The sequence below is a fragment of the Rhea americana genome, unplaced genomic scaffold (genome assembly GCF_003343005.1).
Source record: "Rhea americana isolate MKP2758 unplaced genomic scaffold, rheAme1 scaffold_155, whole genome shotgun sequence".
Taxonomy (NCBI): Eukaryota; Metazoa; Chordata; class Aves; order Rheiformes; family Rheidae; genus Rhea; species Rhea americana.
In genome coordinates this window covers 253976-269363 of record NW_028185650.1, presented here as the reverse complement: position 1 = coordinate 269363, position 15388 = coordinate 253976, and the positions used below count along the sequence as shown (strand labels likewise).

The 15388-nt window shown below is 36.3% G+C and overlaps 1 protein-coding gene across 6 annotated transcripts in view; it reads right to left on the bottom strand.

The window, feature by feature from the left end:
* The window catches only part of SIPA1L1 (signal induced proliferation associated 1 like 1), a 198703-nt gene that overhangs the window by 62383 nt on the left and 120932 nt on the right, over window positions 1-15388 (bottom strand). For all 6 annotated transcript variants that reach the window (XM_085299806.1, XM_085299810.1, XM_085299809.1 and 3 more), the window contains 3 exons: window positions 12012-12142; window positions 8626-8814; window positions 2036-2210 (listed from right to left, as the gene is read on the bottom strand). In XM_085299806.1, the coding sequence (XP_085155932.1) occupies window positions 2036-2210; window positions 8626-8814; window positions 12012-12142 (495 nt within the window). The remainder of the gene's footprint in view (window positions 1-2035; window positions 2211-8625; window positions 8815-12011; window positions 12143-15388) is intronic.

The following is a 15388-nucleotide window of genomic DNA, read 5'->3' as shown; positions in this document are numbered from 1 at the left end:
GCCAGTTCTCAACACAGCTTCATCACAAGAGGACAAACCTTGGAATCAGGACAGATCGGTTCAGATAAAAGTTTACATACATGTCCATTCAACTGGTGTTACATTTTAGTACAAGAGAACACCAAAACCTGAAAAAATTCTTTCCTAAACTCAGAAGCAACATGAAGGAATCAAAAAAAAATAAATAAAAATCAGAAGCCAATTCTATTGTTAAGGAGAAAATCTCAAACAAGTACGTATGACACGGTTACAGTTTTCACAGGTTTATCTGATCAGATGTATCAAATCTCAAGCACAAAGCATCACGTGCTAGAAATCAAGCGTGCATGGACTGTCACAAGGAAAAGGTTTTTTTCAGATATTTTATAAAACTAAACCAAAAGAAAGAGAACACAGTATTTTGCCTTAACTACTGAAGGCAACAGGGAGGCCCTAAGTATCAAACCACAAACCATGAAAAGAAGTAGTAGTATTTTCTGTTTTTCACATCCTTTGATTTTTGACATAGTTTTTGTAACTGGTAAAACACAGCACTGAAGTTGCAAAAAAGGAAACTCTAACCCTGGAATGTATTGCATAATGTATCTGCAGTAAAGACAGGACTGTGTCACAGAAAGGCACTGTCTGGATCCCACCTGGAACACTGCAATCCCAGCCACGAGTATTAGAGAGACCAAACTCAAACTGGGACTGGTGCAGAGGACAGCTACCAGGTAACACTGCACATTTTGGGGAGAAATAGGGAATTCCGCATTTCTCATAAAACAAAGAGAATGGGCTTAAGGTTAGCATCACAAAAGYATAGAGGGGGCATGACTACAATGTGTAGATGCACTCAAGCAAGTAAAYACAACGGAGGGAATATAATTACTGAAACCAAAAGATAAAGTTGGCTCAACAGTAAATACGTGTAATATAGTCAGCTATATATTTAGATTTCTAACTGAAGCAAGTTTTTTTTTCTTTTTTCTTTTATGCCTCAGAAGAGTGATGATTGGAAGTGTGATGATAGGAATGATGACCAGGCTGATCAAGAACAGCTTGAGGGGGCTGCAGTTTGATTCCTGCAAGGATCAAGGACACAGGATGGACTATTGAGGTAATAAAGCTAAGCATGTTACTACATTTGTGATGGGAGAACAATCACAAGAGGACAGTCTTTGCTGCACTGAAGTTGATGAATGCTTTTCCACTTTCATGACTCAACTCTTTAATTTCTTTTGCTGCAAAATTTCCATAGAAATAGGTTAGTTCTAATACTCAAAGAAAAATTCTCTCTTGAGAATTTTTAAATATGTCTACAAATTGAATATACATAAAGTATGCAAAGGCTGATAAATCAGTATTTCATAAGCTTGACTCCCAAAACAGCAAAACAGAATATTTCTTTATTTCTTTTATAGGTACCTAAGATCATCTTTTCACTGCATTTTTTTTTTTTTTTTTTTTGCATATGTTATGGTCGAAACTGATATGACAACTGTTAGAAACAGTGTACTTTCCATAACTCTAAAGAAAAATCAAACAAGGGGGGGGAACACATTTGATAGTAAAACAAAACCGTCTAGAAGARAAAACTACATGCATCAGCCACAGCATAAAAGCAACAGACAACTAGCCAAAACGGACTTATAAAGATGGGTTCTCAGATTATTTTTGTTTTTGCGACAGTCTATTAATATATCAACTCTACGGATTACTTATTACAAGTATATTACAATATACTGATGACCATTTTGCAATGCAGATAAYGACTGCATAATCTACTAGTTTCTTGTTGGAACTTTGGTGAAAATTTCACACCAAATTAGCATTAAAATCCAATAATCATCAAAAATTAGGAAAGACCATACGGCATGGGTCAAATTATACATTTGGTCTCCTTTAACTTCTAATATTGTGCAACTTTATAAAGCAAAGATTTTTTTTTTTTTTTTTTTTTTTTTTTTTTTTTTTAAGAACTCTGAGCAAAAAGTCAATTAGCAACTATGTGATATATTTCACTCATTTAGGGAAAAAGATGAAAATGCCTTACTCTTTGTATCCAGCTGAGCACGATACTTTTCAAATCCCTTGAGTCGAACTCGTTCTCCCAGGAGCTGAAGAAACTCTTCAAAGGCTGGACCTGCTGATTCRTTATTATACATTTCCTCTTCTGTGCTTTGCCCAGCTTTGCAATACATGATACCCACCTTAAGTTGGTAACTTAACTGCAAAGGGAAAGAGAAGAAAAATCTTACATGCACATCAAGTGATAGAGCAACCTATTCATTGAATTCACTTCATATTTTTATTAAACCCTTAATTCACAAATGAAAAATATCTAAGTATTAGTGTAATTAACTGTTCCAAATACTCCCTTTGTGTTCCACCATAATTGCTACRGCATATTTCATCTGAAGATGTCAAATTGTTTTCAAAAGTGAAATAAACATTAATGTTCCTTATTTTCTGGAAGACGACACTGTAGCATGGAAATGGTGAGTGTCTTGCAGTGAATCACACTGCAAGTGTAGGCTGAGAAAATTTAGGAACTTGACTCTCTCACTCTTAGGTTGGTACCATGGTTACTATACCATGCTGAACCTTCCACATAGAATGGGAGGGTGCAGCATTCACTCATTTCTATAATTAGTCAGAAAATTAACATTTCCTCATTTTTAAAAGAGAGAAATTAGTCACCTACTAATAATGCATTCAACTATTAGCAATGTTGAGAGAGACAATGGCATTTAGTTGGCCTTCTTTGACTTAAAGAAATTCAGCAGCAAACAGTTTTAAACATATTATTAACAAAGAAATTAAAATATACTTGTGGGTTTTACTTCTGTTTTTGCTATAATTTGCTACATATTTTTATGTTCCTAATACGGCAGAAGTGAAAGGCAAAAAAAAAAAAAAAAAAAAAAAAAAAAGAAAATTATCCGACCTCAATCATGATTTTTCAAAACAAACTGTTTCCACAGATTCCAAATTGATGCACCTGCAAAAGGGGCTGCATCTGCACCCTTTATGCCATATTACAGAAACTGAAGACATAAAATGGAGGAAAGCAGCACTCAACAGCYATTTACTACCGTTTCCAAAAACGGTTTCACAAGTAGGAACTCTGACTGGTAGGGTGCAAAGGAGTCTCTGGGTTTATGCAGGTAACTCATTTAGAAAAAATACATACTTACTGCAGGGTCTCTCTCCTCCTCCATATAATTTTCTGCATAAGTTCCATTTTAAGCAAATGCCATTTTGCTAGCRGATAATAGTGAAAAAGTCTATCAAAACTGGCTTGAGATTTAAAAATTTGGACTAAAGATTAGTATGAAGTGAAAACAGGTATTTGTAATGGCACTGAAAGCCAAGCCATCCAAATACAATGTGACTGGTCTTGAAAGGACACTAGTTCATACATGAGCCATGATACGCGAAGTTTTAGCATCTGCTGGGAAGATACCRGCAGACATAATTAAAATGAAATTTATAATAAGCTAAAATTAATATTTACAATGGGCTATTTAAAAGGTCTTAGAAATGGTTCTACTTTGTCACCCAGTGAAATTATGGGCCTAGGTTAAAGAACAACTTTGGAAACTGCAGTTTTACTGCATTCTTCTTTTAACATATGTTAAGATGGATGATGACASGGATAAGTTACTAGCCATAAAGAAAATAAGGATGGAGAAAGGAAACGAAAGGACCCACCTAGCTTAATTACTCCTGTTCACAGAGTTAAGCAGATGTAATGGTTTGTAATTCTAGGTTGTTTCTTCCCCCCACCTCACCCCAAAATGTTTTGTTCCTATCCTCTGACACAATGACTACCTGACTTGCATCTTGTGAATCTGACCAAGTTTCTTATGTAAAAGATGAGTGCAGGTTTAAGTCTACTTCTTATGAATGAAAAATCTAGACCTACTTCCAAAACTGCAACTGAACAGAGAAAAAGAACCACACATACCTCCAAATAACAACAACAAACTATTTTGGGCCTTGAAGTAACGCTATTTTCTTTTCTCTCTCATTTGTCATTACTAGCTATTTAAAACGCTTTCCCCTTTTAACTATAAAGAAAACATGCTCTTTAAACATCAGAGAGCCAGCCAACAATGTTCACCTTCAAGCACAGTTACGGCATACTTTGGGCACCAGAGTAGTTGGATTGATATAAACAAAGACATTAATTGACAAATAAATGTTGAGTATGTGCAAATTAACATTACAATTTATTATCATCATCATAATCTATTTTAACCCTCCATTTTTTWAAAAAAGTTTCAGAACAGTTATCGGTACACAAAATACTCAGAACAGTCCAGCTATATTTGAATAGCATGCTTTAGGGTTTTTTTTTGGGGGGGGGAGGGGTTATTCCCTCCTTCCCCCCCCCCCAAACAAGACCTGCTGCATAAGGAATTTTGATTTAAATTTTGATTTCAATTTTCTCAGTAAGTGTAGGAGCCAGATATGGGTCTAGGGGTACATTTCTGTGATCTCAGCTGAACCGCTGAACTACGTGATCCCGTTCACTGCAAGCTGTGACCTCCCAGCAGCCAAAGAGGCCACCTGCCCCAACAGCTACCTGCTCCTGCAGAGAACTGGGACCAACTACTACCGGTATATAGGAAGGTTGAAAAGAGAGTAGGGAAGAGARGAAGGGTGGTGAGAGGCAGCATTGCTGCTGCTGTTTCTTCCAGACCTGCTACCATCACTTTCCATATTATCAGTTGCAAGTTCCATCTTGGACTGTTCAGGCAACACCGACTGCCCACATAGGCTCTTTACTCCAAGGGAAATATGATGGATGAAAGCATCTTGCGGAACCACAGTGCCTTAACTGCACTGCTAATTACAAGAATTTCTAGTAACTTTACTTAAGGATTACCTCAGATATTTGAGGACAAATKAAATCATTTTCACCAAGCACACCTACACACTATTTAAGCTTCCATTTCAGGTGAAGGAAAGATTTTTCCAAGGCATAAGCAGGAATGAACTGCAACTTTCAAGAGCAACCACCTGACTGTTCCTTACACCTATGAAAATGTCAGCCTGAGGAATCAGCAAAGGCTATCCAAAGAAATGATGTCTCCTACCTATGTTCTTATTTTTGCTGAACTTCAGAGGGAAAAAAGTTTGAGGGCAATGACCTGTTACTTCTGAATTAAGGAAGCAGATCCAAGGGGAGAAAGGCATGCAGTTCCTTCACTTCCTTCTGCTAAACCTAAGGTCCTTAGAAGTGTGCAATTCAAACGAAGAGAGAAAGAAGAGGTTGAAGGATGAAYTATGCTGAGGTAAAACTCTTACCAAAGTAGTCTCATTTTAACGATAAAAAGTCCTTACATAATTATAGATGTGGGAGAAGTGCACTTCAAGTATTTGCCTATTGCTCRGAGAAAGACCATGCAAAGCATATGCTGGACTTAACTAGTCAGCAATTTTATATCATAAATACAGAGCTATATTAAAAATTGGCTGACATTTCACAGTATTTCTGTGAATAAGGAATCACTGTAAAGATAAACTTCTACTGGGATAGATCAGTAATTGCCCTATGTTATTCAAATTTAAAATCACATACAAAAGTAAATCTGAAGTTATCAATGAACTCTACATTCAAGACAAAGACTAGTAGCTGGTAATTAACCACACTGCTAGTGCAGCTTTACAGAAGGCTGGATTGCTTTCTGAATGCAGGATCACTCATATGAAGGCATTTTAATAAAGCCAATACAAGCCAAGCGAACCATATGCACAGAAGAAAAGATGCTAGCAACTATGACTTTAACAAGTAGCATTCACCTCCTTCTGCACTGCTGATATCAGAATATCTCATGCCATTCAGGTGTCTACATTCTGGAGGTATTAAAATATTAGAATAGATGAAGCTCAGCCATAAAATGATACAAAATTCAGAGAAAATACATTGCAGTAGGAGACTTGAAAAGTGCAATCTGTTTAATTCATCATAAACAAGATCAACAGATGATTTAGTCACAGCAYACAAAAACCTTTACAGAAGATGAGGCTCATAAAAGCATACTAAAGATGCAGCACAGATAGAATAGAAGAAAGTCTGAAAGGTGTAAACAGATAAATTAAGTGCATTTTTTTAAAAAACATGAAAACAATCAATTGCTTTAAAACTTGTCTGTCTACCTTAGTTGAAACTGGTGCCTTCCTGGAAAGTAAGCATACACATTTGGCTCAGTGAAGGTGTTATGGGGTGAAATACAACAGTTTGAGATAGACAGAAGTCAGGCTAAGGTCATCCTATATTCATAAAATCTTAAATTTACAAAGCATCCTATTTGCTATATCAAACAGGCACCTGCTCTTGCTGTAATGAAACAGTGTGACACTCAAAAAGAGAAAGTGATAAACAGTCTGTGTACCTAATTAGAGGAGCAGCTGTTATCCAAAATTTTGTGWGAGCCTGGAACTGATAAAGAATGAAGCTTCTAATTAGTACAGAGTGTGCTTATCTTTTTCTGTTTAAAGTGTCAAACTGTTTCATCACCACAAAAACAGAAAAGTACTTTGATGTAGAAAATACATTTTAACTATCTACTGTCCTTAATGATTTTCAAAAGTACCATGTCAAGTAGCAATGAAAAAATACACAATACCATATTGTGGGATATTAAGGACATACAGGATAGGAAATAAGAATAATTTCAGATTATTTTAGACATTATCAAATTTTAAGAAAGGCATGCTAAATCACTTTTATACCTGCATATTTAACTCAAATAATTTCAGAAAAAAACATTTAAATAGAATTTTTAGATAGATTTTTTTTCCCCTTGTGATTTCTTTTTTTTTCCCCTAAACAATACTATTCAGACTCCAGTTCTTCACAGGCATGTCTAGAATGTACTGTCCTCTGAATYTGAAGGCTCATTTATGGAGCCATGCTAGATTAAATTCCATTTTCTCCACTACTGAAACAGAGAACTATGTGAAGAGATTGATAGCCAAGTCAAGATATCCTTGACTGCTATAGTGCCTGGCAGAAACTTGGTTCTGGATGAAGGGCAAGTTAGATTTAGCCTGAGATAACAGATTACAAACACRAAATATGTATTTTCAAACACTGTTGTCATCATCTAAGGAGGATGATATTCAGGTCTCCAACCTATAAGGTGAGCGCATGAAAGTAAAAAGTTATACTGAAATGCACAAATGTCTACAAATCTCTTTCAAAAGACATTTYTTCAAGCAGTCCTAAAAATCCTAAATAGCTAGGCTATGGAAACACAAAGGCTCTCACTTTGACAACTAACTGCCTGCAAGTCAGAATGCAATGGAATAAAATGAGTGAGCAGGGACCTGAGCACTGACATATCATATTCAGATCAAACTTCAGCAAGCTGATAAAGGTGAGGAGTAGAAAGGTGGACAAAACTGGACAACTGGACAAAAAAATGGACAAAAGAATGGTAGTTGAACCCAACTTTGTAGCAAGGAACAAGGAATTATTAAGAAGAGAAGAGAGAACAACAACGCTTTCTCCCTTTTTAGATAGGTAACGATTAGATCTTTTTCATTTTTATGATGTCTGTATTTCAGTGTTAGACAGCTGGAATAAACAACAAAGATYTTAGTTCTGCACAGGAAAAGCTGCTCAGAAGCAGAAGAAAACTAGAAGAAAGAGATAATTCCAGCACTCAAAACAGAGTTGTTAAATGTCACTGTCAAAAGTTGTTAATCATAAAATTCACTTTACTCATGATCTTTCGTTTTGCTAAGTCTGAGCTATGGAATTCTTTTTTCTCCCAACAATTCCTTAATACTGCTAAYAAACCTTGGTCCCATTTTTAAAAGATTTATAACTACCATGTAATTGAAAATCACTTGTAGGCAGGCYTGTAGGTTGAGAATATTTTGCAATGTGTCTTGTTTCAGAGAAAGTAGGAGGATGGAGGAGAAGGAAAAAAAAMCAAAAACCAAAAAACAAGAAAGGCAGCACTCCAGTTACCTGTTGTGCCAAATAGAAATACTCAGTGTAGCTTAATTATTACAGTAAAACATACAGGAAATTGGAATATTTCCACATATAATAGATATATTTTATATACTACAATGGTGTAATAAGAAAACCAGAACAACCCAAAAAATACCCCAGCCTTAAAATACAATCACCTAATCTCTTTTAAAGTAAAATGAAATGGACAATTGCCATAACATTAATCCGAGCACTTAATCTTCTTTAACTGGCGATATTTTCCTCAATGGATGGACAAATGCAGATACATGCTTTTAATGTTATACAATGGCTTTATTATCAAACTATATAAGGTTTATATTGCTGAAGGGAACCGTTCCCATCAGCAATAAGATGGTTGGAATTAAGATTTTATATAACTATGATTTTAGAAAGCTGCAAGCAAGATCTATTTTAATCACTGTTTAGACTATTCAGTGCAGTGAGACTGATCTTATRTATACACTAAATATTCTGCAAAATCTGGTGGAAAGACACGCAACCCTTACAAACGACAAGTTTTGGTTTAAATGGGACATTTTACTTGACTGACTTAAATTACATAAAATTAAAGGATAACTTTTGTATGACAGGCAGTAATCTGCCAGTTTAAGACGATTYGTCTTGTTCTATGACTTTGCACTTACCCCCTGTTCATCCAACTTCATAAGCTGTTCCGTAACTTTAGGAGTGTTGAAGGCCAGCCTGAGGCAATGGATGTTCAGCTCAGGAACCACATACTCRAGCACTTCTTTTAGGGGAAGTCCTCTGGCTGTGCAATGCTTTGCCGTTGAAGGGATAGCATCTTCCAGCACAGAGCCTCTTAACGTCATAAGCTAAAGGAACAAAAAWAAAAGTATTTTTTTAATGCTTTATATATTGACATATACACAGAGAAAGAGAGGACTCGGGGAGATTTTATCGATGTTTATAAATATCTGATGGGAGGACGTAAAGAAGAGAGCCAAACCCCTCACAATGTTTCCCCGTGACAGGAAGACAGGCAACAGGCACTAACTGAAAAACAAGATAATTTCATTTGAACATCAGAAAACACTTCCTTACTGTGAGGGTGGTTGAACACTGGAGCAGCAGGTTGCCCAGCTTGTGGAGTCTCCATCCATAGAGATAYTCAAAACTGGACCTTGTTCTAAGCAATCTGCTAAGGCTGACCTTGCTGAAACAGTGAGGATCATTTCCAGAGGTCTCTCCCAAACCCAGCTATTCTGTGAAAAGGTTCTTTAGCAATAGCTGTGGAGCAAAATATATCATCTTTCCAATTCTCTATAGAGTCTGAGCATATTAAGTAACTCAYGTGAAAGTACTGACATGCACAATGTCCCTCATCCTGACAGCTAACAGTAGTCAGAACGCTTCAAAAGATTCAGATGACTTCATAAATTTAGGCTTTATAGGAAATTAATGCTTGAAGAAGATTAACAGGAGTTTTCAACTATCTTACACAATTTGATGTAGCAGGTCAAAGTAGAATTAATGATGGAACTATGAACAAAACATACTGCGCATACTTAACAGTGGTTAACAAGCTAGACACTCCCTAAGGCCAACAAATATCAAACACCTGGTGTTTCACTTTAGGTCAGTACAGCAGCATATACTTCCAGAAATGTCCTCTAGGACTCGCTAAAATCTTGCATTTTACTTTTAATTGAATCTAAGCAAAAACATGACAAGAAAGTKCTAAGTTTATTGCAATGCAGACTAAATGTTGTATCTATTCATAGAAAAGCTTTGTAATTCAGACTTTTTCACATTTCATAGCTAACGTACTTCAGTTCTAGCCTAGACATAACACAATGAGGAAAAGGGAAAGAATTTAYTCTGTCTTCTCCTTCTGAGTTTGATTGGTGATTTGGACATTCTTTGCTAGAAACCGGACAGTAGCCAAAAAAAATTTGCATATGGGAGGTAACAGAATAGCTTTTACAATAGTAACTGGTGAGATTTAAATTAGCAATCATGTTCGAAAACTCATCTGTCCAATTTTTTCCCCAAGAACTCTATCCAATTGACATATCAATGCAAAAAAATCTTCAAAAAGACATTTTTCCAAAACTATGCACTATATTCTTTGCTAGCAATCAAAACTAAGTCATGACAAGAGATTTTTGCTCACAAAAAAAAGATATGTTAGAATGAAAAAAAAACCCAAATTCCAAATTCAGAAATAGGCTTCTACTTTACTCGACATAAAAAGTGCCTGCATTTTGTTAAAGCACAGGGTAGTCTGTAAACTTAATTTCAGTTTTTGTTGAGCAGATTTTTTGTTTAAGCAGAGCCCAGCTGTCCACTGAACTGCATTTAACATGAATTCTTATATAACAAATTTAGCTCAGTATCCATCTGAATGTCCTTAAGAAAACAACTTGTTAGCCTCTTACATAATTGTACCATAAGGTCATGGTGAGAAGAAAAGTTTCAATAGCTTTTCAGGTTATGTGTAAAAATATCAACTAAGCAAGTTGCTGAAAGACAGCTGGAAAAATATGCATTTATTCTTGGATTTTTTTTTTGTTGTTTTTACTTCTTCTAATGATTTCTTTTCCCCATGTTTCTAATAAAACTTGATGATCCTCCACACCACTAGAAACCACCCCTGCAGAATACGTTATCTCCATTTATGAGAACAAAATTTTTATTTATTCACAAAATAAGTCTGTGGTTAAATCCTTGCCATATATTCTAGCAAACATATATCTTAGTTCCAATCTAGAGGTATGCTTTCTAGCAACACGAGAAGAGTTTATTCTCCTTTCCCTTCTGATATTTGTTTTGTGACTGARACTTATGTTCATCACAACCTGGACAGAAGTCAACCAAACCACTTCGTGCACGGATGGTAACAGAACAGCTCTCACCTAGTAACTTATACTGACTACTTGTTGGCTAAACCTCAACCAGTAACAGTTTAAACTCTATCTGCAGGGATGGATAAATGCCCTTTAAAAATACTACCCTCTTYTGTAACTGATGAAACTCTTTGAAGAGCCATTTATTCGAGAAGGAAGCATTTAGTGGAGACCAGTATTGCTTCACAGACATATGTGAAGCAACGAACACTTGTTTCAGGTTGTATCTTTGCCTCTCCAGAATTTTACCAGTAAGAGACATTTATGAGCAGCAGGGAGACAGCAGCACCCACATGAACACAAGCACGAACAATACTCTTAACTGCTGTTGAATATCAGTACTTTCTGATGCTTAGATTTACAAACCAACAGTCTAATAATTTTACTAGAGTCTGAATATTTTCATTRTAGTGGCTGTAAAGTTATTCTCCGCAGAAATGAAAATAAGCAGAAACTTATGAAGTACCTTTGCTAAAAGCAGCACTGAAATTTGGGATAAGAAAAGAAAGTGGATATGAAATTTTCCAAGCTGGAAGGTAGAAAGTATACCTCTATTTTATTTCACTTTTAAAAGTATACAAAGAAAGACATGATCCCTCTAGTATCAGATGAGAAAAAAAAAAAAAGACTATCAAAAATAAAAGCAAGAAAAAAAAAAAAAAAAGACTATCAAAAATAAAAGCTGGATGAAAAGGCTGCACTTGCAATTTCTCACACAGCTACTGAGGAAACCACAAAGCCCCGACTCTGCCTGTGACTAGAGGTTCTACTTTCTGCAATTCTCCCACTGCTCTCCAGTCTACCCACTGCCGCACATGAAACTACGTGAAATAATTTTTCACTTCCTTTGCTTGCCTCTAGTTAATAAAGCTCTCAAATTTCTCAAATTTTAACCAAAACAATTCCCACACACACTTTTCATCTGTGTTRGATGTTACAGAATAACTCACTTACTGATACACTTGCCTGTATTACCTATAATGAAAACACATTGCCTTTTGCCTGTATTGTATAATGAAAATACATTGCCTTTCTTGGTCAGGAGATTCCTGGATAGTATTTACATAGAAAAGGTGGAAATCTGTTGACATTCAAAAGCCCACAAGCTCCACGCAAAGCACTTGGTCTTCCCTGCTCCCTACTCCCTTTCCTGTACTGCTTACCTCGCTGGTTCTGAATATGATCCGGTAGTTGTACTGAGGTCCGTTTTCTTTGATTTCTTCTGGTTTTTCTCTTCTTATGCTCACTGCCACTGGCCCCAGGTTYTCATCTGCCCCAAAATAGTTCCAATGTTCTTGTATAAAAAAACAAAAACAAAAAAGTCCATCTTACTCTTTGCACAGCAACTATATTTTCATGCTTAATTGTTGCAGAGGAAATGAATTGTTGGCTCCACTAGAGTCCAGAAGAGTACGTCTACAGTGGTACCAGAATTTTGTTCTGTTCTTCAGTTCTGAGATTCATTTATAGAAGAAAGTCGAAATTCAACATTRCACCTCTGCTTTTATAGGTCAAAAATAAGATACACCTCTTACGTTGCCTCTTACAGTGAAACCAATTTCACTTATGTTGAGCTAAATACAGCCAATTTCCCCTCATTAAAAATAAAAATGAGGAAACCAAACACATTTAAGAAAGAAACACCGTAACCTGGATATTAAAATGTGAACAACAACTGTACTAAAAAAAAGGATGTAGATTCATTTTGTTATGGAAAAAGCAGAGTAATGTACTGGCATGTCATGTTTGTCATTCATTGTAAAAGGTAGGAAAAAATCAGGGAGTTGAAAAGAGGATGAGGACTTGTTTACAGCAAACCTGTAATTATAACTACCATAGGAAGAAAAAAAAATGCAAGAAATGGACTAAACTGCTTTATTATTTAACAGTGAAGTGCTGAACAATAATGTTAGGAGTAAAGTAAAAACGTTAAGAACTGAGCTTAAAACTAGCTAAATTGCGGAGGTGGTAGAGAGACAGAGGGCTGGAGAAATTGCTCTCTAGTTGAACAGAAGATTATTTGTGATAAAGCTTACGTTTAACTGTGAGAGCACAAAATTTTATAGTTCTATAAAACCATAACAAAAAATTATGCTAGGCAAGTGCATCCGGAAATTAAAGGTCAACTATGTAAGAGACTGGTGTTAAAAACTGTTTTTGTCTGGACTATTTTATCTGACGATAGAGGTACAGCACCACGAATGCAGCCACGTATAAACAAAGTTGTACATATCATGACAATAACTGAATTCAAGTATGCAATACCTTCAAGGAAAATCTAAGAGAAACTGTCAATAAAAGTCAAATATCTTCCAAGGAAAGTAAGTCCTTCCACAACATCCCTGTCCGTACACCGCATGTCCAGCTACCTCCCTCAAGCCAGCCCRCGGGGTGCCTCCATGGGCTGAAATGACCGCAGCCACCTCAGTGCAGGTCCTCGAGGAACTTCAAATCTCCCAATGGACGAGTCTAAATGAAAATATTCATTTTTCTGGCAGAAATTTGAAAGTTTCCCTTGTAGAAAAATCCAATAAAAGGCACTTGATTTTGAGCAAGGAAGTTTTTATGCTTTTCAGGTACCTTATTTACCTATGGATACTTTTTCTTATTGAGGTTATTTTTTAGTTGAACTAGAAGTAAAAATCCAAAACACTTAGCCTCAGAATGAAACCATGAAAACATCTTCTTCAGATTCTACCACAGCATTTACTTTTTCCATTTAAAAAGACTCATATTTTCAGGTATTTCAGCTATTTTGTAAAAATTGTATTTAAAATAAAAGAAAAATAATGTCTACTGCATAGACGTAGGCACACAAATTAGAAAATGTTGTCCCTGATATTAAATTTATAAGTACAATAAGAAAAGGTTCAGCAGTTCTCAGGAAACAAGAGGATAGCATTTTTCCACCACTAGGAAAATACATGCCTTAAAGTCAGCTCACCTTCACAACATAGTTGCAGCATAAGATGAATTTCTCAATGCATTTCATGCAACAACCCACAAATACTGGATACGTGCTTAGCACCTCCAACAAAGAACAAAACAAAACAAAAACCCCCAAATCACACAGGAAGGAGAGCAAAGGCTGGTGTGGGGTTAACAGACGTGAGGAGGTAGACATGCAAATGACCATAAGGAATGTAGAAGCGCAACCAGAGAAGTTAAGGCAATGTAAAATAAAGAGGAGACATATTTAGGTAGGAAAGAATAAAATGCAATGTAGGGTACCAAAGGATAGCTAGATCATGACTGAATTACCCCGTATCAGTCTTAGATTAAGCCTACTGTATTTCCTGATTTAAGAGTCAATCAGTTACAGTATCAGTCTGGATTACCAAAAAAAATCAGAGTATCTCATGCAACTTATGAATCAATTAAAGTGGAGAAAGATGATGACTGAGTGCTATAAGGGAAGATAAGGAACTGGCTAACAGGAAAAGTTTTAGGTACAGAAAAAATGTTGATGGAGATGAGGGCCTGGTCTTGGAACTGATCTTGCTTAATACCTTTTTTGATAATCTTGGCATGCGAATGAGGAATGTGCTGTTGCCAAAGCCAGGAGGCATCGGCAACACTGGATGACAGGCATGTCATACAMGAGCAACTGGATGGCCAAGGACGGCAAGAGCGAAGGAAACACACAATCATGTCACGTACTTACAGACTAATACAAAGAAATTCTTCAACAGACAGGGATGGAATAGGGAGATACTAATTAGCCCTAGGATGACTATGAGAAAATAATGTAATGCAGACTTAAAAAAACAAAAAACAAAACAAAAAACACAGAAAAATGATTCCCTGATCAACCAGTTGAAAATTGACAGGGTTGTACTCATGCAATTATACAAACATTTAGGAGACTTCATCCAGAATATATGTACAAATCTGGTGCCCTCGCTGAGGAAAGAAATTCAACCCAGAGGCTGCCGCAGGGAAAGCCTGCAACGATCACGTAAGTGAAAAGATCGTAATATAAGAGAAGACCCAAGGAAGCTTGCCTTGCCTAGCCCAGCAAAGTGAAGGCGTAGAGAAATATGACTGCTCTGGGGATGGGTGGATAAAGCAGGAAGAAATGTATTCAGATTTAAGAACAGCATTGCCAAGGAACGAACAGAGATAAACCAGCCACGAATACATCTATGCGGGAAACAAGACAGGATCTCATTACCAAAGAAAATTAAGCTCTGAAATAGCTTTACAGTAGTAGCATTGAAAAGTGACCTAACTACTTTTAAAAATGCACCTTTATTAGTTTATGAAGGGGATTATATGATGAAGCCTCCTGTGACAGCACAGATCGGGAAGGACTTCTCTGGACACTGTGCCTAGGCTCCTGCACCTCRACATAGCTTGGTAAGGCTTATGAATCAAACCTTAAGTCGTCAAGACCATGTAGAACTGTATTGTGAAATACAAAGTCCTTTCAAAAHATACGGATACCTCTTTGAGCATCAATTACTACCACTTGGAGGAAGTCACTACTGAAACTCCTAGAAAATTAAGTTGAAATGTTCTTAACATCAGCAAAAAAAAA